We start from the raw sequence: 24,578 nt of genomic DNA on the forward strand, positions 1-24,578 counted from the left end.
ACGAGCCTCTACTGCATGAGCTAAAAGCCAACTGGCTGTTAGCTAAGGCTGTAAAGCAGACTAATTTTATCTCTCTCTCTCTACATGGTCTCCGTGCCACTAGATGGGACAGAACAACACACCTCAGCCCCAACCCCCTTGGGGAAGAGGCTAGGGAAGCCCCTGACCAATCAGATTAAGTGAACTACCCAGTGTGATCTGTATCTAGTGCAAAATTAGCTTATTTAAACAACAAAGGCAAGAGGATCTCTCACAGAGTGCTGAAGGAAAATGAGCTCCACACAAGATCTTGACTATCCTCAGATCTTATTTCAATACAACAATGGGTTTTTAGTCTCAAAGGTAAGCATACAAATAATGCTTGGAAATTACATTAGAACTCATCATTGGGGGGCATCTGCACTTTCTCTTACTCCCCTGTCCCACCCCCGTTTGCTTTCAGATTATGTTTACCGCCTGTGAGTTGGGAGTGTTTGATCTATTGCTGGAGTCAGAAGGGCCCCTGTCTTCAGATGCCATTGCTGAACGTTTGGGCACCAGCGCCAGCGGAATGGAACGGTTACTTGATGCCTGTGTGGGATTAAAGCTCCTGGGAGTCGAAATGAAAAGTGAAGGAGGTAATGTTGTCGGGAAGGGAGAAGGCTAACAATTCAATCACTGTTGGTTTTAAGGCCTCATTAAATAGCATGTGCGAGACTGAGTTATAATATTGAACGCCAAAATGCCAGAATGAGGGAAGAGGTAAAGTGTGATCTGAAAAATCTCAATGCAGCAGATTTACAAAAACTGAACTTGGTAGAAGTAAGAGAGTAAAACAGATGCATAGTCACTTTTCTACCTCTCCTAAGAACCTCTTTAACTCACTGGACCAAATTCACAAGCAATAGTAATTACCCATAAGGGAAGGGAATTTGAGACTAAGCAGCTGTAAGGGAATCTAAGAGAGTGTTGTAAGATGTGTAAATGTATATATATATAGCGTGAAGGCTAGAAGAAGATATTAGTTGCACTAATTTAGACTTCTTTAAGCTCTCCTGCTGACTTGGCCAATTGTCTTTATATCTTCTTATTAATTATCTTTATTTCATAAAGTGCAGTTTCAGACTTCCTGAGCTAAAGACAAGAGGTCAGATCCTCAGCTGGTATAAACTGGTGGAACTCCATTGTACTTGACAGAGCTATGCCTGTTTACACTGGCTGAAGGTCTGGAACTCTGCAATGTGAAGTGTACTTTAGAAATATTTACAGATAGCTTAGAAAAAGATGTGTTCAGACAAAGTAACCCTGAATGAAAATCCTATGTATACAAAGAAACTTCTTTGCTGTGCGTTCTCCGCTTTCAGCCTGAATTATGCCCACAGTACACTATTTAGTAGGGAGAAATGAGGAGAAAAGCCCACAGAGAGCAGGAAAAGACTGTACCAGATACAATTAGGGTGACCAGACAACAAGTGTGAAAAATCGGGACGGGGGTGGGAGGTAATAGGAGCCTATATAAGAAAAAGACCCAAAAATCGGGACTGTCCCTATGAAATCGGGACATCTGGTCACCCTAGTGTCAAAGTCAGATTCAGGACTCACATAATTTGTCAGACCACTCTGTTTATTAGCAAAGCGCTTTGCTAATGCACCCAGATGTGAGCCCCTCTCTGAGGCTCAAGATAACTTATTTATACAGCTAAGCCAAAGCCAATTTAACGTAAGAGACAAAAGAAAGCAGAAACTGACAAATATACATACATATCTTACTTGCATACTAACATTTACCAATCTCCTAGCTCAGTAGGAGCTCTAAGTTAATTAGCTTGAGGACCCATTGTCTCACACTGCTTAATGTTTCTCTTCCTGACAACTATATTTCAACAAACTCTTCAAGTAGCATTTCTTTAATGAATTATAATTTCAATATAATTCATTCTACTTTCACACTAGATACAATATCTATCTACCTACAGAAGCAGCAGTAGCATGCTTTAAACAAACAAGAACATTTTTAAAAAAATTATTTGTATTAAACACAGGAAGCATACAAATGTTGTTATGAGCGGGGTTTTTGAACAATAAATAACTTGTAACATTGCCTTTGGATAATTCCAAAAATCTGCAGTTCCAAATGATCAATTTAAATTAGTGAATGACAAATGTATTCAGCGTTCGTGCCAGGCCCCGTGACACAAACCTCTTCACGTTTGTTGTACTTACTTGCAACCTCTCAGATTGCTCCTCATAGATCACACACATACACACACCCTCCCAGCTATCAAGACCCTCTCTCCAGTCTTTCCAGGGGAATCAAGCAATCAAGGAATAAAGTTCTAAGGGTTAATATAAACCCATTGGTACACTGGGTCCTAAACTTTATTCTTACTGTGTTTGTTTGCATAGCAGGGGGACTGCTGTGACACACATCCATGAAGAGTGGCCTTTTTACAAATACTTTCTCTTCTCTTAGGCAACATCTATATGGGGAAGTTATTCTGGAATAAGGATGGGGGAATTTGCTGTAGCTTTTCCACAGTAGAATAAGATTTGGCTTGTTCCATTTAGCTTTATCCACTTCTAAAATGGATTAAACTAAGCTGTCAACATGGGGAGCTTTTTCCAAACAGCTATTCCAGTCCATTTCACCATGTAGACAAGCCCTTAGAAATCTGTGGCCACTTCTGAAGCCACCTACACCCTTTCCAGGGCAACCAGGCCAGCTGCAGGAACACAAATGAGGCAGCATCCACCCTGCTAATAGAAGTTCAGCTGGATGCTTCAGAGGAACTTTTCTCCTTTGTGGCAGCTGCCTGGGTGTAGAGCACACACAGAGATTCTCCTGGAGCTGCCCAGACCCTCAGTCTTGCCATCACACACAGTGGAGGAATAGATTTAAAGCCTAATCTGGCTCTCATTGAATTCAGTGGGAGTTTGCCTCTGTTGTAAGAGAGAACACATATAGCAGCCTATATGTCTGTCCATTAAAGACATATAGTAAGCATAGTTAGAACCCAAAACTTTGCATCTTTGAGATGACTCCCATAATCAGCCAATGAGAATACTGAAATTCAGTAGCGGTAGATGGCCTCAGAAGTGGGTGGAATTATGTCCTGGGGACTTAATTCTCCCGTTGGTTTCCTCACCAGGCCAAAAAAGACTAGTATGTTAGGTGTTACTATTTAAATAAAGTGTGTTTGAGCACAAACACTAAAAAGCATAGTGGAAAGAGACGCCACCACAGCCGTATGATTTATCTACTTTCACAGAGAAATGGTGGTGGTAATGGGGTTGCCTTTTCCATCCTGCAATTCTTCACTCCAGTTCTTGCAGAATCTGATGGGTAGATATGGTATGCTATGCATGCGTGCACCTGGGCCCTTCCCCATCTCTGGCCTATCTAGTTTCTTTGTTGCTTTGGTTACATTCCTACAGCTTGTTCTTGTTATAAAGATTATGCTGTAAAACAGGCGTTGCACAATGACAAGTTTGTAAATGTTAACTTACCTTCTTTTTCCTTTTAGCCTTTTACAGGAACACAGAGCTTTCCAACCTCTATCTTACAAAATCAAGTCCCAAGTCTCAGTATCATAATTTGATGTACTACTCCAAAACCATCTATTTGTGCTGGCACTACCTGACAGATGCTGTGAGGTAAGGAGACGAAATCTTTTGTCGTTTGCACAAAATTCATGTGCCAACACCCAGTGCAGTAAAGCATTTTGCTACATTTGTGAACCTTCTAAGGCAGAGGCGTGTCTCTGGGGAAACAAGAAAAAATGAAGATATTGACAGGTAATTGTTTGGGAAGCATGTTGAACTATTACTACATGAGCTTATGTTTACTAGTGCTTCAGTGGATGAATTCACTGTAGATTCAGGAAACACACTTCTATACAATGCTTCTTTGGTGTGTCCCAAGGGGAACATTTAATCATGACAACAGTTTCTGTGGAGGGAAGCCCTTGGCCAGGCAAATGATGATGAATAGTGACTGAGGGATGCTTGCAGGGATCCTAATTGGTTTTGTTGCCAAAGGCAGAAGAAAGTGAGGAAGGAAGTCAGTGTATATTGGGCCAGAATCTCAGCCAGTACAAGTCAGCACAACTCTTTATGGAGCTATGTCAATTTACACCAGCTGAGGATCTGAGCCCTGTCTCTGGTACATCAAATAGCAGTTGTGTTTCCTTCCTCTTAGTGGTGTCCAATAATGAACATAAAATAATAACAAAGTAGAGATTGATTTCCTTTCTGAATCTTTTGGTTGTGGCACAGACCGCTTTCAGAATGATCAAGCCAAGGGTTCCCCCTCCCCCGCCCCAATTTTTTTTTGGTGGCCTCAGGATGCAGCCAACTCATGATGGTGGCCATGCTGCCCTGTGGGCCAGGAGCTCCATAGCCACCAGGGGCTGGGGAGCCCAGCTGCCCTCGTTACCCTTGTGGGCTCCACTTCCCCCAAGGATGGGGGCCAGGACCTAGGCTGCCCCAAAGGGGGTCCTACTGCCTCACCTGCTGAAGCATTGCCCTGAGAGCCCCGCTGTCCCAGGAATGGGGGCTGAAGTCAGATAGCCTGAGGGGCAGGGGCCTGGAGCCCAGGGGACCCCACTGCCCCCAGATGGGGGATGGGAGTCTGGCTGCAGCTGCTGCCCTGGGGGCCTTGCTTCCCCATGGATGTGGGTTGGGAGCTTGGCTGCCCCAGGTGGCCCTGTGCCCTGCCTCCTGAAGTGCTGGGGCCCCTGAAGCCCTGCCATCCCGGGGCTGGAAGTACCTACTGCTGGCAGCCCTGTGGCTGCACAAAAAGTGGTTGGTGGCCGCATTTCAGAATCGCTGATCAAATCAATAACACAAAGGGTAACACTTGTACCTTAATAAGTTGAATAAAATAGGTACCTTAATAAACCAAAATTGTCACCAATGCAGTAAGGTATTAAAATACAAATACCACGTATTTATTTTTCTTTAAGAGATGGAAAAAACCAGTATGAGCGAGCATTTGGTATTTCATCAGAAGACATCTTTGGGGCTCTCTACAGGTAATAATCAATTTAGTGTTGGGAGTTTTATGCTTTTCTTTTATGTGGATATCTTTTCTATTTTGTATTACCACTTTGACTGTGAAATATGATGATTAGTCCTATTCACATGAAAACCCCGTCATTTCAATGGTATCCAGTGTTGAGACTCTCTGGTATGTCTAAGGTGCTCATCACCTTGGTATCTAAACATCACGTTCTTACTGGCAACCTGTCATGAACAATGTGCTATGTACAATGTTTGGTATAATGGAAAATTCTGTTAAATGAAAAACAGCTGGAGACCCTTAGGCTTAGCATCATAACACACTGCTAGATAAGTGTAACTTTCAGTAAGTCTTATTAAAATGTAGGAATATGAAACAGGGTGGATTTATTCTTAATATTTTGAATATCTGTCAATGTAAGTTCATTTTAATAGTGGTCCAAATAGACGATTGTGCATGCTGGCCGAGAAACAGGGTTTAATACAGTATTTCAGCTAAAAGCACAAGTTATATGATGCTCGCCATCAATGAATGTGTCATAATTTACTTGTGCTACAAATAATGTTCTTTTAAATGACTAGATCAGAAGAAGAGATGATCAAATTCATGTATGGTTTAAATGCAATTTGGAGTATTTGTGGCAGAGATGTGATTGCTGCATTTGACCTTTCAGCTTTCACGGTCATTTATGATCTGGGAGGTAAGTGTCATCAGAACTTTGAACTGTCTTCTTTTGTAAGCTATGGATAAGTACTGCACTTGTTCTACGACCTGTGTGAGCAATAGAAAAACAGAACAGACTTCATGGCCAGGATCAATCACAAGGGAAGCATTTTACATTTTGAGCCAAAGTTGTATAAAAATATGAAAATGATAAAAGCATTAGAAAGCGGAATGTTTCCCTCAGTCTAAAGAATCCCATAGATCTAAGCAGCAGCTTATTTTACTTCTCACTGGTTTGGTAGGTTTTTCTTTTGCCATTGCTTAAGAAATTCTACCAGAACAGCTTCCAGGCTATTCTTCACTACATTCAGTGCCTTCAGGTTGATGAATTGCCTACATACGTCTTACCCCAAACAGCTTTAACATTGTCTCTGTATTTCAATCCTGTCAGGATTTATAGTACCACGCAATCTCCATTTCTACTTCTCCCCTGCTGTTTTGCTCTCTCAAGTTTCTAAAACACAGAAAGCAGAAATGAAGTCTGGCTAATCTGTTCTGACCACGTTCACTTCTCAACTGCTAAAGCATGTCTTGCACCCCCAGAAAGGGCATCTCGCACCCCCAGGGGATGTGTGCACCCCAGGTTAAGAACCACTGCTCTAAAGACTTTCAGAAAGCCTCAACCAGGGCCGGCTCCAGGCACCAGTGAACCAAGCAGGTGCCTGGGGCAGCCAATGTAAAGGGGCGGCAGGATATCGGGCTCTGGGGCGTCAATCCACCCTCGGTGGCGGCGGCAATTCAGCGGCCGCACCATCACTCCGCCTCCGTGTTTGGCGGGCAGGATTCCGCCTCCCCGTTCAATGGCAAGTGTTGTTTTTTTTCGCCGCTTGGGTAGCAAAAACGCTGGAGCTCGCCTCAACTGTGCATTATTTTTCCTAGCAATGGCCTTACCTATGGTTTTCTGACTAATATTGATGACAATTTTCTGCAGGAGCCATTCATAGCATTAGAACAGCCTCTGCCAATGTATTTCCTTTATGGCACCAAATATAGCCTTACAGTTTGGATGTCAAAATTCTGCAGTCACACCACAATCACTTCTGTGTTTTTCGTGAGCCAAGTGATGTATTAAAATCTGCTACATGATGGTGGTGGTGGTGGTGTTTTCACTATCATGTATTATTATTTTAAAGTTTTCTTGACTACATTTGTTGGGTTACTTCCATGCCCATGGCTCTGATTCAGCCTCAATGGGAATTATCATGTATTTAGGGATAGGCCTATGCTTAAGCACCTGGGTGAATCAAGGTCCATAAGCATGATCTGGTCTGCCCTCCGACTATTTCATTTTAAGTAGATCTGGCTGGGAAAATGAATCTCACACTGCAAAAGTTTCAAGGTTTTAGAAATAAACTGTATCCCAAATTGGGATGAAAAGCCAAAATCTCAAACATTTTTGCAGAAGAGAAATTCTGCAATACTTCATTTTGGAAACACCAAAGTGTTCCTGGAGGGGGAATATTTCAAAGTTTCTCAAATGAAAGATGCTTCTTGGGAGCTCTGCTCTGGGGCAACCCCACCACAGGAGCAGTTGAAGAGCCAGGGAGCTGGGGGATCCTGGAAAACTGCTCGCCAGATGGGTTGCTGGCAAGGTAGGGCAGGCAAGCTGGAAGTAAGTTAGTTATCCTGAAGCTTAACGTATTCATAGCCATGGAATCTTTCCAAATTGTCCCACACCCCACCCATCACTTGAACTCAACTTAAAGTCCCTTTCCCCCCTTCTGCCTTCTCCCCAAGACAAATGTACTGGTTGCCTTGAGATTTCAGTCCTCTGCTTCCTAGACTGGAATCAGTGTTTTTATTACAAGGGATTTAAAAGTGTTCTTGGTGGCTGTTTTTATAGAATTAACATTGAAGAGCCACCATAAAATTTGGTAGGCTCAAAATGTGGACAACTTGCTTCCCTCCCACCCTTCTTTCTGTTTGCAAAGTCCTTATACAGAAAATCTTTCTGTGCCCTTTTTCGGTCTGAATCCAAACCCTAAAATAGTTGATGGGAATTGTCCCATTGACTCCACTGATCTTTGGAGCAGGCCGCTGTTGAATGCTCACTGCCTGCAGTCTTATGCAAATGACTAGCTCTGCAGGAACAAACCCATGTGCTTGTGGGATGGAGCAAAAGCAGCGGAAGCAGAGAAACCAGGTCAGTTTTCAGTTCATTGTTGTAAACAGTGAGAAAAAATGAATTTAAATATCATGGGGGAAAAATAACCTTGACATATGCTGTCCTTTTAATGTAAACTAACTCAACTTAAGCTCCTCACCTGTTTCTTTCCCCTCTGGGGTTTGTTTCAAACAAAATCTAATCCTGAACAAGGTCGGTATGGTAACTTTTTGAATAGTGAATACTAGATGTGAATCTTTTCCATTTTTTACAATTCAGTTATTTTGCTCATGGCTTAGTGAGGCATTTCCTATATACCAAGACCTGGCTTTGGTGTAACCCTAATGAGAGGAGGCAAGGGCTTTGCAAAGCCAGCTTGTAGGGAAGGGTTCTAATGCATTGCAGCAGCGACGCTGCTGATTGTGACTTTGTTGGGACTCAGGAGACCTGGATCCTATCCCAGTTTTGCCCCGGCCTGCTGCATGACCTTAGGCAAGTCATTTTCCCTCTCTGGGCCTCTGTGCACTGGAGATAACAATATGTGCCTCCTTTGTAAAGTGCTTTGATATTTATAGATTAATAGCACTATAGACTCATAGACTTTAAGGCCAGCGGGGACCATCGTGATCATCTAGTTTAATAGTACTATATAAGAGGCTAAGTATTATTATTATGCTACATGACTTCCTAATGACTGAAGATGGGAACTTTAAAACAGAAGAATGGACTATCTGTTTTAGTTTCATTTAATGCTGGTGGAAAATTTTTCAGAACATTTTCACTAAAAAATTGAAGTTTCTGTTTTCCAGTGTTCAAAACAGACTCAATTTTATTTGTTTAAATTCTCATGTTTGATGGAAAACACTGAAATGGTTATCTCCATTTCCTATTTATCAAAATACAGGTTTTCAGTGAAAAATACTTCATTATTTTTTTTATTTAAAAAAGTCATAAAAATTTCATGAAAACTAAAACTTAGGAAAAGTCAATATTGCACAAAAATTTCATATTCAGAATGGCCATTTCTTTGAAAGAAAACACTCTTCCTTTGAAAATTTCCAGCCAGCTGTAGTTGCATCATACTATGTTGTTTTAAAGCAATACCCTTTATGGTCCAGTGGTTAGATCACAGTAATGGGAAGCAGAAGAATTGGGTCTTATTCCAGAGAGAGGCTGGGAGACCATGAACAAATCACTTACCTTGTTTGTACTTCAGTGTCTCCTTCTGTAAAAATGGATACTAACGTTAACCTATCTCACAAGGCAGCATGAGTCTGAGTTCATTGCAGTCTTAAGTTTCTGAGATGGAAGCTATTATAAAAATGACCAGTATTGTTATATTTGAGCATTTACCCTGTATTTCACTTTCACTATAAGGATGTGCAGGTGGTTTGGCCCAGGAATGTATTTCTTTGTACCCAAATTCTACAGTCACAATTTATGACCTACCTAAAGTAGTGCAAGTGGCAAAGGAGCGTTTTGTACCCCCGGAAGAACGTCGGATCACTTTCCATGAAGGTAAACTGGATTCATTTTGTGTGTGCTCATCTGCAAAGAAAAATGTGCTGAAGGGACCATGTTTGATGATAACAGAGTGTAATGAGCAACGTACACCCTGTGGACTTGAAGAAGCTGAGCTATTAGTTGCCAAGGATGCAAATATATTCCAAGTCCTTGAACATTATCCCTATTAAATAGCAATGTAAAAGAAAAGAAACAAACTCCATGCAGTGGCCTTCCTAGCCCTTCCTGGTGTCACCCTGGGGGGAGGAGGGATGTGGCTTCACTGAATAATTGTGGGCAGTTCAAAGCATGCTAAATAGTTGAAAATAGTAGGTTGTGTAGATTAGTGCAATGTGACTGGGCACAAAGGCCCATAAAGACATCCATGTAACATTTGAAGGGATAAATGCTGTTGGGTCATGTTACAATATACATGTGACCCACTGCCGGGTGGTTTCCTCTTTAATTAGATTCACCAACCCAGTAACAAAAGAGCTCCTGTCATACCACACTGGTTAACAAGAAGCCGAAACATGCAGTCCCCATAAGCATTCCAGCCCCTAGTTCCCAATCCAGACAAATAGGTCTTGTACAGTAAGAGGTTACTGAGTGTGACCCAATTCCCCATACTTTAAGGTTCCTCAATCTCAAAGGATGAGCCACAGATCCCAGGTCACTAAATATTTCAGATCTTACCAAAATCAAGCTGCCAGTCAATGTTTAGCACACTAACTAAGAATATATTAAAAATAAAGAAGAGAGTTCTAAAATAGGTAAAAGATGTACACATTACAAACAGTTGCTAACTCCTGAGATCAGGTCTGCAGCTTTGATGTAAGAGTCCATAGATTTGCAGAAGTCTCTCTGGCAAACTTCTAAAAGCTTGGAAGGGCCTCAGTCCCTAGTTTAAAATACTACTTTTGTTATAAATCCACAGTGCAGAGAAATTTGGAGCAGGAATAAGGCAAGATGGAGTTCTCTCAGCTGTAATTTATACCTTGTGCCATGTGCCTGGAAATTTACTGTACCAAACCAAGCCCACTGTACCTCTACATGGAGAGTTACTGGCCAACATGCATTCTTAGGTCACATGTCCCCATCACATGGCCAGACATGTTTTGCTGAATCACAGTAGACGCCATTGGCTACTTGCTGTCTGAGTCATCCTCAGGAAGAGGCTATCTGGAAAGCTGATTCTTTCCAATAGCCCTTCCACACTTGGATAGTCCATCCAGAATGGGCTGTCAAGACTGGATGTAAACAACCTTATGGGCTTCACTCCAAGAACAAATGCATTTGAGATACAAATAGATAGCCAATATCATAACTTCACGTACAGTGATGATACATGGATTTAAACAGGATTTGTTAGCATGTATCTTTTCCATTGTTATCTTACATGACATACTTTGTACAAAGTTTGTTGCAATTGTATAATAGTGATACCAGCTATAATAAATATAGTTATCCTCAATTATATAGCATCATCCATCACAGCAGTGTGGGGGTATGTTGGTTTTATGTGTCTAGTTTTACTATTTAAATAGAAATAAATTGTTAATTTTGGAGGGTGGAGGTCAGGAGAGGAGGGGAGAGAAAGAGAAAGGGGACCCAGCAGTGAAGAAGGGGAAAAAGTGGAGGGGAGAGGGGATGACTTAAAAGCAAAGACAGAGAAGTGTGACAGATGGCTTATATGGATGAAGCAGACAGGAAACGGAGAGAAAGAGGGAGAGAGAGAGAAATGAAATTGGCATACAAGTGGCTGGATAAAGAGCACATCACCAATTATCCAATACTGGGAGATTTACCCCTTAAGTGGGCTGTGAATCCTCAGCATGACAAGGCAGAAGAGTGTAGCTTCCCAGCAAGTCTCACAAACAGTTTTGGAGCAAACTTATACTTCTTGCAACACCAGATTAAAAATGTTTGCTTATTCAGGCCTGTTTTTGCATTGTTTTCTTTTTGTTACAGGAGATTTTTTTAAAGATCCAATTCCAGAAGCTGACCTGTACATTTTGGCTAGGACCCTGCATGACTGGGCAGAAGACAAGTGTATGCAGCTACTAGCAAAAATCCACAAGGCTTGCAAGCCTGGTATGTTTTCCTCTTTGCAAAAAAGAGACTTATATGCATCATTTATTTGGGACAGGCTTTTTTTAAAGGGCCATTTTAATGAAAGACTTTCTCCTTTTACATGAGTGATTTGCATCCAGGACACATGAATAAGAATGGCCAACTTGAAAATTTGCTTCTAGTAATGTTGTCGAGTCTCCTGGATTGTCCTGGAGTCTCCAGGAATTAAAGATTAATCTTTAATTAAAGACTGACATCTGACAAAACCTCCATGAATACATCCATGCAAAATTGGCAACCCTAGCCTCTAGGTTTGGGCATACACTTTAGACAAGCAAAGCCAAATTTTAAAAGTTATTTAGGTGCCTCATGATGTTGATAGGCACCTATTCAAATTTTGAAAATTGCCAATGTGCATTTTTAGGTGCCTAAATTATTTTATTTTAAAACTCTGGCCCATGGGGCTTGACTTTCAGAGATGCCAAGCAACCACACCTCTGGTTCATTTCTGCTGGAGTCAATAAATGTTTCAATCACGGCTAATAGGTTCCCCTTCACTGTCTACTTTGAAGTGCAGGAAATAATAGCTAATTGATGCATAGAATCCCTCTAGCTATTTCATGAACTACTGTAGCAATATAACATGATTTTTCTTTTAATATAAAGGGGATCTCTAAGGTTACGGAAATACCTAAAAATGCAGTTGGAAAATAAGCTTTAGGGTCCCTCTCTGACAAATCAACATGTTTTAAATCTCTTTATCCCACTAGGGGGTGGAGTGCTGCTGGTTGAAACACTTCTGAATGAAGACAAAACTGGGCCTTCAGAAGCCCAGCTCTTCTCTCTGGTGATGTTGGTTCAGACTGAAGGAAAAGAACGAACGCCATCCGAGTACAGCAAGCTCCTCACTGCAGCTGGTTTCAGAGAGATTCAAGTCAAGAAAACAGGAAAGCTCTATGATGCCATTTTAGGAAGAAAATAACTCTGTCTCCTCTTTCTTGTCTATTGTTAGATGTATGAATGCAGGGAAGTGATCAGCTTTCACTGGACCCGCTCATAGTTAACCTTGTCACTTCTTTTTTTACAACAATACACTGTTAGAACACTCACTCCTTATGTATGTTGAGCCTACATGCAGCTCTTTTACAGTAAAGTGCAGCTCATGTTACCTCCCCCCCCCCCGTCCCACCTACCAGACCCACCTGCAACTCCCAGGTGTTAGCAGGGAGGGGCCCTGCTTTAGCTCTGTGGGGAGAGACAGCAGCAAAAGCAGTGGCTCTCCCTTCTTCGCTGCTCCCTCTCCCATGGCTGCAGCTACCAGCATGCTGGCTCCAGCAGCTGTCATGCAGAGAGGAGCCCTGGCGACACCATGTGACTGAGTGGGGCCAGCAAACCCTGGCAAAAATCTGGGTGAGCACATGACCCCACGGTGTCCCTCCCACGGTGTCCCTCCCACGCATTGCCTCTGACTTCTGCCCAGCAGGGAGGGAGGTCTCGGGGCTGCAGCCCCTTGGGGGTGTGCTTGCTGGGGCTCAGCACTTCAACGGGAGCACACCTGAAGCCCTGACCCTTGGCAAATACCTCCAGTGGGGCAGAAGCCCTGAGACCTCGCATCCCACAGGGCTGAAGCTCCAAGGCCTAGCTGGTGAACCCCGGCTCTCGAACTTCTGAAGATTGTGTTATGTGGCTCAGAGGGTCAGTAAATTTGGCCACGACTGCTACAGGGATTGACAGTCTGCTAATCTGAATGCGACTCTTGTTTGGCTCTTGACTCTAAATGGGGGACTAACGTAATTAACACATGTTTAACAAGAAATAGCATGTGAAAGCAACTGTGGAAATCTTATACTCCTTGCATTGTACATTGTTTCTATGCTGTCAGACTTTGTACTTTTCCATTCTTTGCATGTTTAACATAATGTCTGACCGGCCTGGTTTGTACTCAGCTTTCTTCCTGAAAATATAAACTGTACATCACTGTTGGATGCACTGTGATTCTATGAAAGTTTCTGCAGTGCAAAGGAAGTGAACTCTCATGTCAGGATTTGCCATCTTTCAGTTGCATTGAATGTTTCTTAATTCACTCTCAAATCACAGCAACAAGAAGACAATCAGTATAATGAAAGGTACCAAATTCAAAACTAATCACATGAGGTAATTTTCCCCACAGTGCCTGTGGGACTCATTGCTACAGGATACCACTGAGGCCAGGAGCTTAGCAGGATCCAGAAAAGGAGTCAACTTTTATATAGATAAGAGTATTGTAATACTCACTTATACAAAGAAAGGAATTTCTGGAACACTGAAAGTAACAACTCTAGCACACACAGGCAGGACTTGACTACCTGTTAAACCCCCCAGATCAGAAACAACACATAAGACAACAGCTTCACACTATGATAGAGATACAGCACTGTATGTTGGTGGAGGTGCTGTGAGCACTGATTACACTATCCAAAGTTGCTGTAGTAAGCATTAACAAGGGGGAAAAAAAGGAGTTTTAGAAGGAATACAAACTCTTATTCCAGCTGAGTATCAACTGATCTCTGAGTATTGGGAGTTAGGAGGATAATTTTTCTGGAAGGAAGTCACCCCTTACACACCTTGGCCTGGGCTGAACTGAGCCTTTTGGGGGTGGGGTGGAGTTGGGACTCAGCCTCGTCTGTGGCACTTTAGTCTGCCTCCCCAGATGAAGGCAATGAGTACAGAAGTGATGCGTTGGGGATCATGTGACTAAGAACCAGTCCTGCTAGGAGATATAAGGGCAGCCTGGGTTTTGTCAAGAGAAGGACTTCAGACAAAGTAGCTGTGGGCCTAAGTACTTCATTAAAGAGTAAGACCGAGCCAGGAAAGGGCTAATAAGGAGAAGGTCTAGGTTGGTTGCACATAAAGGGGCCCCAAGAAGAAAAGTCAGAGTAGTTTGGGTTATGAGGCAATCAATCCAATTGTGTAGGGTCCATTGGCTGGACTGATAGTAGAAGGTGGGTACAAATTGTCCCTCCCTTCTCGCTACCTGTTGAGATGGTGTAATCCTCCTTATTAATAAAAGGAAGAAGGGATTGTTAAGAGCCCAAGTGGGAAAGCTGAGTTAATGAAAGGGCTGAAGGACAAAAATGACAGGTCTTGAGAAGAAGGGCCATGTCCAGAATGAGTCTGTGGTAGGAAAATGGTTTTGTTTTCTTTGGAATTTAATTTAACTCCAGAAGTGGTGTAAGCTCTATGTCTTAGCTGGAGGGCTAAGTCACACAGTGTTGATTGTGCCTAAGAACCCCATATCAGCCTACAAGCTTGTAAATGATAGCAAAGAGAGGAAACTGAGGCAGTAGAGTGGTACCAGCCTAGGTAAGTCTCTGCTATACACTTACTGCAGGTTTTCTTAGATCTTCCCCTGAAGTACAAAAAACCTTAATTCTGGCATTTCCTAGCTTTTTGAGTATTTGATTTGCAATCCTGCCATTTTTTTATATTGTAGTTTTTTGTATGTCATTTCAGTATAAAGTGGCGTTTTCTTGAAAGCAGGGTATTATACTACGTATCACTACATCAGGATTATAATTAAAGCTCTGACAATGCCTGTACAGAGCTCCTGGAAGGACTTGGGCTTATTTAAGTACCTTATCTCAGGTCCCTATTAGATTGAAATACGAATACTACAAAAGCAGCTGACATACAACACTATAAAAACACATTTCAATGACATTTGCAAAAAGCACAGACCAGGCGTTCCTAAACTCTTTCACAGTGTAGGTCACTTTTTTAGCACACAGGTTGTTTTGTGACCCCCTCTCATTCAGAATCACATGCCCCATTCTCTGTTGCATTTGTGATCATGTAACACTCCTATGGCTACTTTGCTTACAATGGAAAAGCATGTAATTTATTCTGAAATGTATTAAGGTGATTAAGCAGCTGGAAATAAAGTTAAATAGCACTGACTATTCTACCAGCAAACTTTCCATGGACCATACTTTGGGAGACTTTGCAATAGAGTAGGGTCCTCAGTAAGATATCTAGGTGTTGCTGGGAAGAGTCCTCATAAGATTCCACCTGCTGCTATGAGGACAGCATGTTGTATGCTGGGATAGAGAACGTCAGTATAGTTATCTCTATACAACTATGGGCTGTGTGTGTTTGAATCATAAACGTTCGATGGACTTTCCTGATTACACCTTTTAAATAATAAAATTAGATATTTTATAGTGCTCAGAGCCCCAAGTCAAGTTTTTTGTCTGCTAGGCACTTTACAAACACAGAGGTAACTATGTCCCCTCTCTTACATACACAAAAGAATAAGGATGGAAAATACATTGTAAAACATTATGGTGTCGTATATTAATTGCATGGTTTGCTAGAAATACTTCTCTTGTGAATCAATGGCTTTCTGAACTTATCAGTGTACGAATTACAAGCTCCACCCCAGCTGGGACGGTCCTTTTGGTTTTGTGACAGTAAATATTTAGTCAGAAGTGATCATGCAGACTAAAGTAATGGTAGGTTTGTGCTTCCGTTTGCAGTGTGCTTTTAAATGGTGGCAAAGCAAGACCATTTCCCACTTGCATTGATTCCTCCCCCTTCCTTACCCATGAGATGCAACATTCTGCACTACTATGTTATGAGGCTTGGCAATGGCCTTGCTAGTTGCTGTTGTGTTGTGAGTAATGTGCTTTGCTCTCGTTTGCATCTTCATAAACAACTAAAGATGTTGTCTTCTTCAGTAAACATGAACACAGCCATGCGAAGAAAGGGAAGTTGAAGACTGGCAGAGGTGACATGATGAGCTGATTCAGAGTTTTTGTTTTTCCTCTCTGTCTTCATCCTTCATAGACAAATACGTCTCTGCTTTCTTTGCACTGCGTCCAGCTGCTATATGTAGCTCAACCAGTGCTTAATTTGTGCCAGGGCTTGCCAGGGCTGAACTCCAGCACCTCCAGGCTTGGCAGTTCATAGCTCTGGCGTTTCTGGGCTTGCTATGTCAATTATGAAAGTAGAAAAATTGCTTGAGCCCCGGGACCTCTTTTATTACAAATTAAGCACTGAGCTCAACCCATAAATTTTCTCTTCTACTCCCTGGGAGTGTGTATTTCATGCTTCAGAGTAACAGCTGTGTTAGTCTGTATTCGCAAAAAGAAAAGGAGTACTTGTGGCACCTTAGAGACTAACCAATTTATTTGAGCATAAGCTTTTGTGAGCTACAGCTCACTTCATCGGATGCATACTGTGGAAAGTGTAGAAGATCTTTTTATATACACACAAAGCATGAAAAAATACCTCCTCCCACCCCACTCTCCTGCTGGTAATAGCTTATCTAAAGTGATTATTGTTACAGCAGGAGAGTGGGGTGGGAGGAGGTATTTTTTCATGCTTTGTGTGTATATAAAAAGATTTTCTACACTTTCCACAGTATGCATCCGATGAAGTGAGCTGTAGCTCACGAAAGCTTATGCTCAAATAAATTGGTTAGTCTCTAAGGTGAAACAAGTACTCCTTTTCTTTTTGTATTTCATGCCTCTTCCAACCCCCTGGTTTTTTCCCTTCTACCTCTCCTGCTTCCTTTTCTTTGTAATAACAAAGAGGGAAGGATAAGTGGAAAAGAGAGAAATAAAGCAGGAAGAGGAAGTTCCTATGGCTAAGGGATTGTACTGAGACTCAGGAGAGTGGGGCACAGTTCCTGGCTATGCCATAGACTAGCTGGGTATGCAACTCAAAGGTGGAATAAGCCAAACAGTAGCAGTATTCTCAGCTGGCCTCCTAGCTGTGGTTACTTATACTGATCAGCTTATTTAGACCTATGGACTGCACTGAATTTCCTTTGGAAAGTTTGATTTGGGGCCACACTTTGGTGCTCATAATCATCCTCTGTTCAGAGATATTAAAAAAACAAAATTGTGACGAGTCCATTCTCCTTTTAGTTCACACTATCCCTACTACTCAGCCAGACTCACCCTGCGTAAAGATCCATGACCATTCGGTATGTAGTGCCCGGGGAATGTATTTAATAGCTCTCTCTCTTTTTCATTTAGAGGGCATCATGCTATCTGTCTCTTGGCACCTAGTTATATTTTTGTTAAGTACACAACTTATGTTGGAAAGCCACGTACAGTTCTCTTGCACATCTACAACCCTGCATATTGGGAATTATCACTCGACGTGCAGGCAAGTGTTAAAGGACAGAGGTGTTACTGAGGCTAGTACAACACGGTGGAACACCAGCTAGCGCTATTGAATGAGCGAGTATTAAAATGATGAACCAGTAAAAAAGAATCAAAGTGCTGTGAACAAAAAGAAAAATGTGTCTTGGGCAGCGAGTAAAGGAGGCTGGTGGAGACTCAGCCTCCCCAAACCTCTCCTAATGCTCCCCACTACAGCCCTGGGGCTGGGCTGGACTGTGGCAGGGCTCAGAGCTCCTCTGGGTAGCGTGGGGCCAGGGCTTGGGCTCCTCTGCACTACTTCAGGTGCTGCAGTACTTCAGCTGGGGCTTGGGGCTGTTCTGGGTGCTGGTGAGCAGGCCGGAGCTTGGGGGGGTCAGAAGGGGAGGAGCGGGGTGAGGCCTTTGGCGGAAGGGGTGGGGCTGAGGGCTGGACACCCTGAACAGGGAGTGCACATGCCACCCAGGAAAACTGTAATAAAAAACACGTAAAAGCAAAGACCAGCTAATATTTCAAAATATGCAAAATATTAGGTGACTCTTTTTATAATGAATTTATCTTAGTCAATTTTTGCTGTTCCTTTCCAATTTTTTTTGTGCATGTGTTTGGATTTACTTACCTATTAAACCTATGAATTGTTTCTGTGGGTAGGAGTAATTATCTCGTTTGCCAATAGGTGTCACTATTGTTGTATTCTTGTTATACAGTTGAACTGGTCACTTTTATTTATGTATATAAAGGCTGGTGAGAACTACATAATAATGTCCTGTGATGACAGCTAAAAATATTATACGGCATTCTTTCAAATATTAATGAGAATCAAGATAAAACCACTATAAGAGTAAACGTGCATGTATTATGCAAACTTTGGCCAGGATGTTTGCATAGAAAGTAGCAGACTTACATCCCACAATCCTCTTGTTTTGAGTGCGTGCCTCCCCTTGTAAGAATCACCATCTCTGGAGCTTTCATTATTATTTAGCAGCAGCCAGGTTGCCAATTTAGGTTCCTGGAGGTTCCGTCACGTGACATGATCTTTAATTAAAGATCAATCTTTTAATTCCTGGAGACTCCAGGACAATCCTGGAGGGTAGGCAACCCTAGACCCTATCTTGCTAGGTGATGTACAAACAAAGAATCTCTGCTCCAAAGAGTTTGTTACAATCAGAGACCCTGACCTTGGCTAGGTTTATGCCCCTGTTTAACTTTACAGGCCACAAGCCATTCCATAGGGCTGTTTGCAGTGCATAAAGTTAAACGCTTGCTTAAGTGCCTGAAGGCTTGAGACCTACAGACAAGCCCTAAGAGATGGGTGATGCAAGTGGGGGCAGGGATGGGGCAGTTAAAGTACAAGCGTCGCTTAGCATAGGCTAGCTGAGTGAACGGTTTGTAGCAAATCACTAGCGGCTGCCGCAGAAGTGCCTGGTGTGCTGGGGTCATGTTCCCTCAGTAGGACGGCCTGGCTGTTTCTCTTCCATCGGATGTTGCTTTGTCAGCATTGAAGTGACTGTTGGGTTTGATCTATTACTTATTTGTTTGGATTTTTATAGCAGCAATCTGTCTCTTGGCACTTCACAAAATTTAATATAATAATAAATACAAGCATTCTAATATATTAACTAATTTGCTGCATGAAATTCCCACCTCAGCCCCCCCACCCCCCACCTAGCTCACCAACCCATCGTTTCAGCAGATACAATAATATTTGCAGAATAAAATTTCTTTGTGTCAGGCAGTTATGTGGATCATTGTAGGAGGTCTTCTGGGTTGATCATTGCAGGTCTTCTGCTGCCCACTACAGAAGGCATGTCCACTGCGCAGGACTTGACTGATCCGAACATGGGGGAGAAGAAGACTCTTTACTTCATGGGATCAGATAGGCTTTTCCTTTTGCTGTAGTTGACTGGATTTGTGATGATTATCTTGCTACTGACATTCCAGTATCCAGCCCTTGACCTTGATATGTCTTTGGTTAGTAGGAAATTTTTGGTAGTGCGAAAGAAGGGATTATCTAGGACAGGGATCGGCAATGTTTGTCACGCAACTCGCCAGGATAAGCCCCCTGGTGGGCCGGGCTGGTTTGTTTATCTGCCGTGTCCACAGGTTTGGCTGTTCGCAGCTCCCACTGGCTGCGGTTCACTGCTGCAGGCCAATGGGGACCGCAGGAAGCGGTGTGGGATGAGGGATGTGCTGGCCGTGGCTTCACACAGCTCCCATTGGCCTGCAGCTGCAAACTGTGGCCAGTGGGAGCTGTGATCGGCCAAACCTGCAGACATGACAGGTAAACAAACTAGCCCGGCCCACCAGGGAGCTTACCCTGGCGGGCTGCGTGCCAAACATTGCCAATCCCTGATCTAGGTATTGATCATATGTGGCTCTTGATAGTAGTCTGCTTTGGTTTTTACAAGATAGGTATTGGTATGCAATGTCTTGCAAGGAAGTATTGGAAGCTCAGATAAAACTGTTACTTGCTTATACTTATAGAAATGACTGCTTTAGTGATTGACATACTTTTCTGTAGTTATATCCTTGCTCTCTTTTTCCATAGATATTAAAGTGGGATATCAGTATCATTATCCCCCGTTTACGGATGGGGAAACTGAGACAGCGCAGTGATGCTGACTTGCTTAAGGTCACCAAGTTGGCCTGGGCAGAATCAGGAACAGAACTCAAGTATCTGGACTTCCCATGCAGTGCTTTATTTATTACACCATGCTGCCTTAAAGCTACAGAATATTATAAATTGAACTGATTTGCTGCTCTGACTACAACAAGAGCCCACCATATAATGGTCATAACTACGCATTTATCTTGATTAATTTAAAAAAGCTTTTTAAAAAGTTCATAAGTGGATATTTGCATTTGTAATCGTCACTTCACTTCTAGCCCTGTGTCACTGGTAGCATACGGTCATGTTAATTGAAGTGGGAGTAGGATAGGATTTTGCTTTGTAACTTACTATAGCAATAGTATGTCAGTATAAGTCTATAGTGTAGATAATGGCACTTGCACAATAACTGGAAGCTTGATGCTGCATCCCTCCAACTTTCTATGCCAGCACTTGGACATATGCAGTTGGTACCTTACAATGCCACTTAAGGTACAGTAGAACCTCAGAGTTACAAACACTGTGGCAGTGGACATTGTTCGTAACTCTGAAAGTTCATGACTCTGAACAAAACATTATGGTTCTTTCAAAAGTTTACAACTGAACAGTGACTTAATACAGCTTTGAAACTTAACTATGCAGAAGAAAAATGCTGCTTTTCCATAATTTTTTTTAGTAGTTTATATTTAACACAGTACTGTACCGTATTTGCTTTTTTCCCCTCTTCTGCTGCCTGATTGCGTACTTCTGATTCCAAATGAGGTGTGTGGTGGACGGGTCAGTTCATAATTCTGGTGTTCGTAACTCTGGGGTTCTACTGTAGTGGGTTGAGAGTAAACAACATACTATGCATGCACAAATCCATGATTTCTGATCTCCTCCTCTACCCTCCCAGTGAGTCGTGATTATGCTCATCACTCAGGAGAACTATGCATATGCACAATACAAAACTCTTTAATGTTTGTCACGTGTTATTTGAGGGCAAAAAAGTCACTCTTCAACTACAGGATTTTTTTCATAACTTCTTGACTTGAAAAGATTCTCACATGTAGAATCTAACTCATATTTGGGTTGAGGCCATGGATGTGATGTTCCAGGCCAAAAGGAACACTTTTGACAGAACTGAAATTGGGTGTTCACACTGGAAATACCTTCTCAGCGTGACTTACTGCTGAAGCCCGTGATTGGATAGGTGAACTCAACCTTACCAACTCCCATGAGTGTATTGGTGAGGCTCATGGTCTTTAGTATCTGTCTTAAGCCCCAGCTTCTGGAAGGAGACGATTACACGAGAATCTCAGCTTTTACTGAAAGAAAAGGGTTTCTAATGCTCATGTTTGTGGAGTAGAGTTTGAAATGTGACCTAAGTGCAACCTCAAAGCTAAAAAAGTAGGTGCCAAATACAAACAGCCCCAACTGTTGTTTCTTTGTAAACCTCATGGCTTGTTTTTGGGTGTGAGGGTGGGGGCTGACTCGTGATAGTTTAAGTGCTTGGGGTTGTCTGTACTTTCTCTCATTACACTTCAAGCTGAGATATATTTCAATACACTTTGAAGCTTGGTCGAGTTTTCTTTACAGAATAAGTGACTTTTATGATGATATAAATAGTTGAACACTCAAAATTGTGGTAGGTGCATCCTAGAAACAAAGTCCTTTTCCCCCAAAGAGCTTACATGTGAATGCCTCCATCCTGCAGGTTACTCTATGTAGGAAGACCCCCTGAGACGACAGGGAACGCCACTGACTTCAGTGAGGCAGTGCATGGCTGTATCTATGCAATGTAATTTGCACATGACAGATGAACGTCAGATTTTTGTGGCGAAGCGGGAGAGCTGGGAAAGATCATGTAATTGGTCACAGGCATGTACATAGTCTGGTCCTTTTCCAGTAAGAGTGTGGAAGAGGAGAGAGGGGCAGGCTGTACACCATCTCTCTTCTCATAGGTGACAGAGAAGAAGTGAGTGAAGAGGGGGACAAGCTTAGGGAGGCCATTCCATGCATAACTGGGAGCAAAAAAGTCCTAAAGTGTCTTATGGGGGGAATTGTGGTGTGGTCCTGGTTCATTACTGGTCCTGAAAGGGTTAATGTGGGCTTGAGGCCAGCTAACCCACCTGGAGCATGGGCCAGGCCTGATTAAAGATGAAGCCCAGATGGGAAAGGTGCTAGCTGGGGAAGGGAGCTACAAGGGAAGAGGGAAAGAACAGTGCAGTACCTGTGTGTGCAGTAGAGAGGGGATCCCAGAGATATATAGAGAAACCACCTGACAAAGGGCAGGACCTGGACTGCCCAGGGAGGCATTCAGCTGAAGAGGAGCACCAGGAGGGAATTCCCACTCTGGGATCAGCCCTGATGGGAGAAGGCAGCCTAGGAGAAGACCTCGGGGAATGGACATGAAAGAAGGCCAACTACAGGTGGAAGTGGAAGAGCCAGAGTAGGGGCAAGACTCCTGGGAGGTAACTCTTGAGACTCAGTGTCCTGCAGAAGAATGGAGATCCAGGAAAGATCCAGGATGGTTTACAAGTTTAAGCCTGAGGGAGAGGCCAGAAACTGCTTTCATTGTGGTTTGTGTGTCACTTTTCAATGTGGTTCAGCCACCAAGGGAAGGCTGCGGGCCCACTATTCTGGCGAAGAATGGAATGGAAGAGGAGGTCTGAAGGGGCAGAGGATGTGATATTGATGATCAGTGGTGGGACACTGTTTGGGATACTGCTAAGTTGGCAGGGGAGAGATGTTAAAGTGATCTGGCCAGAAGGCTGCGTCAGAAGAAGAGGGGCCCACTCCAGGACTGTAGTTGCTATCAGTAGGGGGTTTGAGATGAGAGCCTGCTATGCCAAGCTTATCCAGAAAAGGGAGCTCCAGTCCATTCTTCCACAGGGACCCCATATTAAAGGCCACTTCTGAGTATCTTGACACTAACTACTGTGTTCCTTGATTTCCCCAGCTGTAAAATTGCGATGGATAATGCCACTGTAACATGCTTTCAGACCTGGGATAAAAGATGCAAAGTTTTAGTAGGACATACCAACACATTTCAAATTTGACATCTCTCTTAAACGACTCATTTTGTTTTTGAACTTTCTTAACAAGGGTTCTAGAATCCTCCTTAGATATGTGCTGTATTTCTTGGACTTCAGCAACAACAAATGCCCACGACTTTGGCTCAGAAATGTCAATTTTCATGATTGTTGACTCCAAGTATTCAAAGATGAGTTAGGCCCCCAAAATCATGAGATTGTTTACAAATATTAAATTTGGAGTTCATTTTCTTTTCTTTCAGGTTTCTGAAGCTTCAGGGTTGCTCCTCTGTTCATGGTTCCAAGCTTTTCTCCACAACCAGGAGGGATAAAAGCTTTTTTAAAATGAAAGCAGAGACTTTCAAATTCATATGATTCCCAGAACTGGGGCCAGAAAAAACAAACATGTGCAAACATGTAGCCAAGCATTTCCACATTTTTTTTTCTTTCTGATATCCCTTGTTCTGGGAATCATAGGGATCTGAAAAATCTCAGCTTTCATTTTGTTCTGCGATGTGCTGCCGGCTCACATGCAGGCAGGTTGGACTTCAGCCACGCCACAGCCTTCACCAAAAAATATGGAACTAATGTGAGGTAAGCAAAAATGCAGTTCATCTAAACTGTTTTGTTCAGAAGCCTTCAGGTAGAAACTGAAGGCAGGACTGATGCTGCACTGAAAGCAAACTTCCTGTTGTTTTTGGGGTGGTGATACATTTCCATCACGTGGAGTCTTCAAATCAAGACTTGACATTTTTCTAAAAGAGATTTCATTGAATCACAAGTTTATTGGGCTTGATATAGATATTGTTGTCAAAGTTCTGTGACCTGTGATATGTATGAGGTCAGATTCGATGGTCATAATCGTCTCTCTTGACTTTAAAATCTGAACCACAATCCACTAGTTCCCCAATGAGCTGGCCGATTTACACCAGCTGAGGATCTGGCTCTATGAACCTATGCTATGATGCAATATCAAGCTCCAGTCTAGAAGATTTTCCCCCCTCTTGAATTGCAGTGATTGTGCAGTGTGGGTTACAAGCCATGAAGGTGACTTTGCCAGGAGCTCCTGCTTTTGAGTAATCTGTTCTGAATGCTTTTTAAACAAAGGAGGGTGTTACTTCCCACAGCAAACATGCACAAAAAACAGAATAATCCAATGAAGCTGGCAGTGAGATGTGTGGCTGACTCAGAGGGGTTTTTTTCTCTTTAAATACAGTTCAGAGAAAATATCTTGCTTATTCAACTACACTAAACATCTTATTTGCATGCTAAAGAATAGCCTGGGGCAAATGGTGAATTAATTACCCTTTCCAGTGACTGAATTAAGTAGCTATCATGTTAACCCTTTGCATTTTTAACTGAGGAAATATTAGCTGCACCCTTGAAGGATTAGCAGTGCAAATGTAGT

General features: G+C 42.6%; 1 protein-coding gene across 2 annotated transcripts; it reads left to right on the forward strand.

Moving 5' to 3' along the window:
- Positions 1–270: 270 nt before the first annotated feature.
- Positions 271–12,413, forward strand: LOC140905125 (acetylserotonin O-methyltransferase). 2 transcript variants are annotated; one of them, XM_073327822.1, is made up of 8 exons: positions 271–342; positions 443–617; positions 3,504–3,633; positions 4,944–5,012; positions 5,581–5,699; positions 9,204–9,344; positions 11,301–11,423; positions 12,173–12,413. In XM_073327822.1, exons 1-8 carry the CDS (start codon positions 271–273, stop codon positions 12,382–12,384), a joined length of 1,041 nt encoding a protein of 346 aa, XP_073183923.1. In that variant the 3' UTR covers positions 12,385–12,413. The 2 variants fall into 2 exon arrangements, with proteins under 2 accessions (XP_073183923.1, XP_073183930.1); XM_073327829.1 differs by having other exon boundaries at positions 443–608.
- Positions 12,414–24,578: the final 12,165 nt, after the last annotated feature.

The sequence above is a fragment of the Lepidochelys kempii genome, chromosome 1 (assembly GCF_965140285.1).
Source record: "Lepidochelys kempii isolate rLepKem1 chromosome 1, rLepKem1.hap1, whole genome shotgun sequence".
Classification (NCBI taxonomy): Eukaryota; Metazoa; Chordata; order Testudines; family Cheloniidae; genus Lepidochelys; species Lepidochelys kempii.

Bases quoted from the DNA above. Each gene is read 5' to 3' on its own strand.
- LOC140905125 (XM_073327822.1), top strand. From the start codon at position 271: ATGAGCTCCACACAAGATCTTGACTATCCTCAGATCTTATTTCAATAC. The intron at 618-3,503 runs GTAATGTTGTCG...TTTTCCTTTTAG, and splicing joins CGAAATGAAAAGTGAAGGAG to CCTTTTACAGGAACACAGAG. The intron at 11,424-12,172 runs GTATGTTTTCCT...TTATCCCACTAG, and splicing joins CCACAAGGCTTGCAAGCCTG to GGGGTGGAGTGCTGCTGGTT.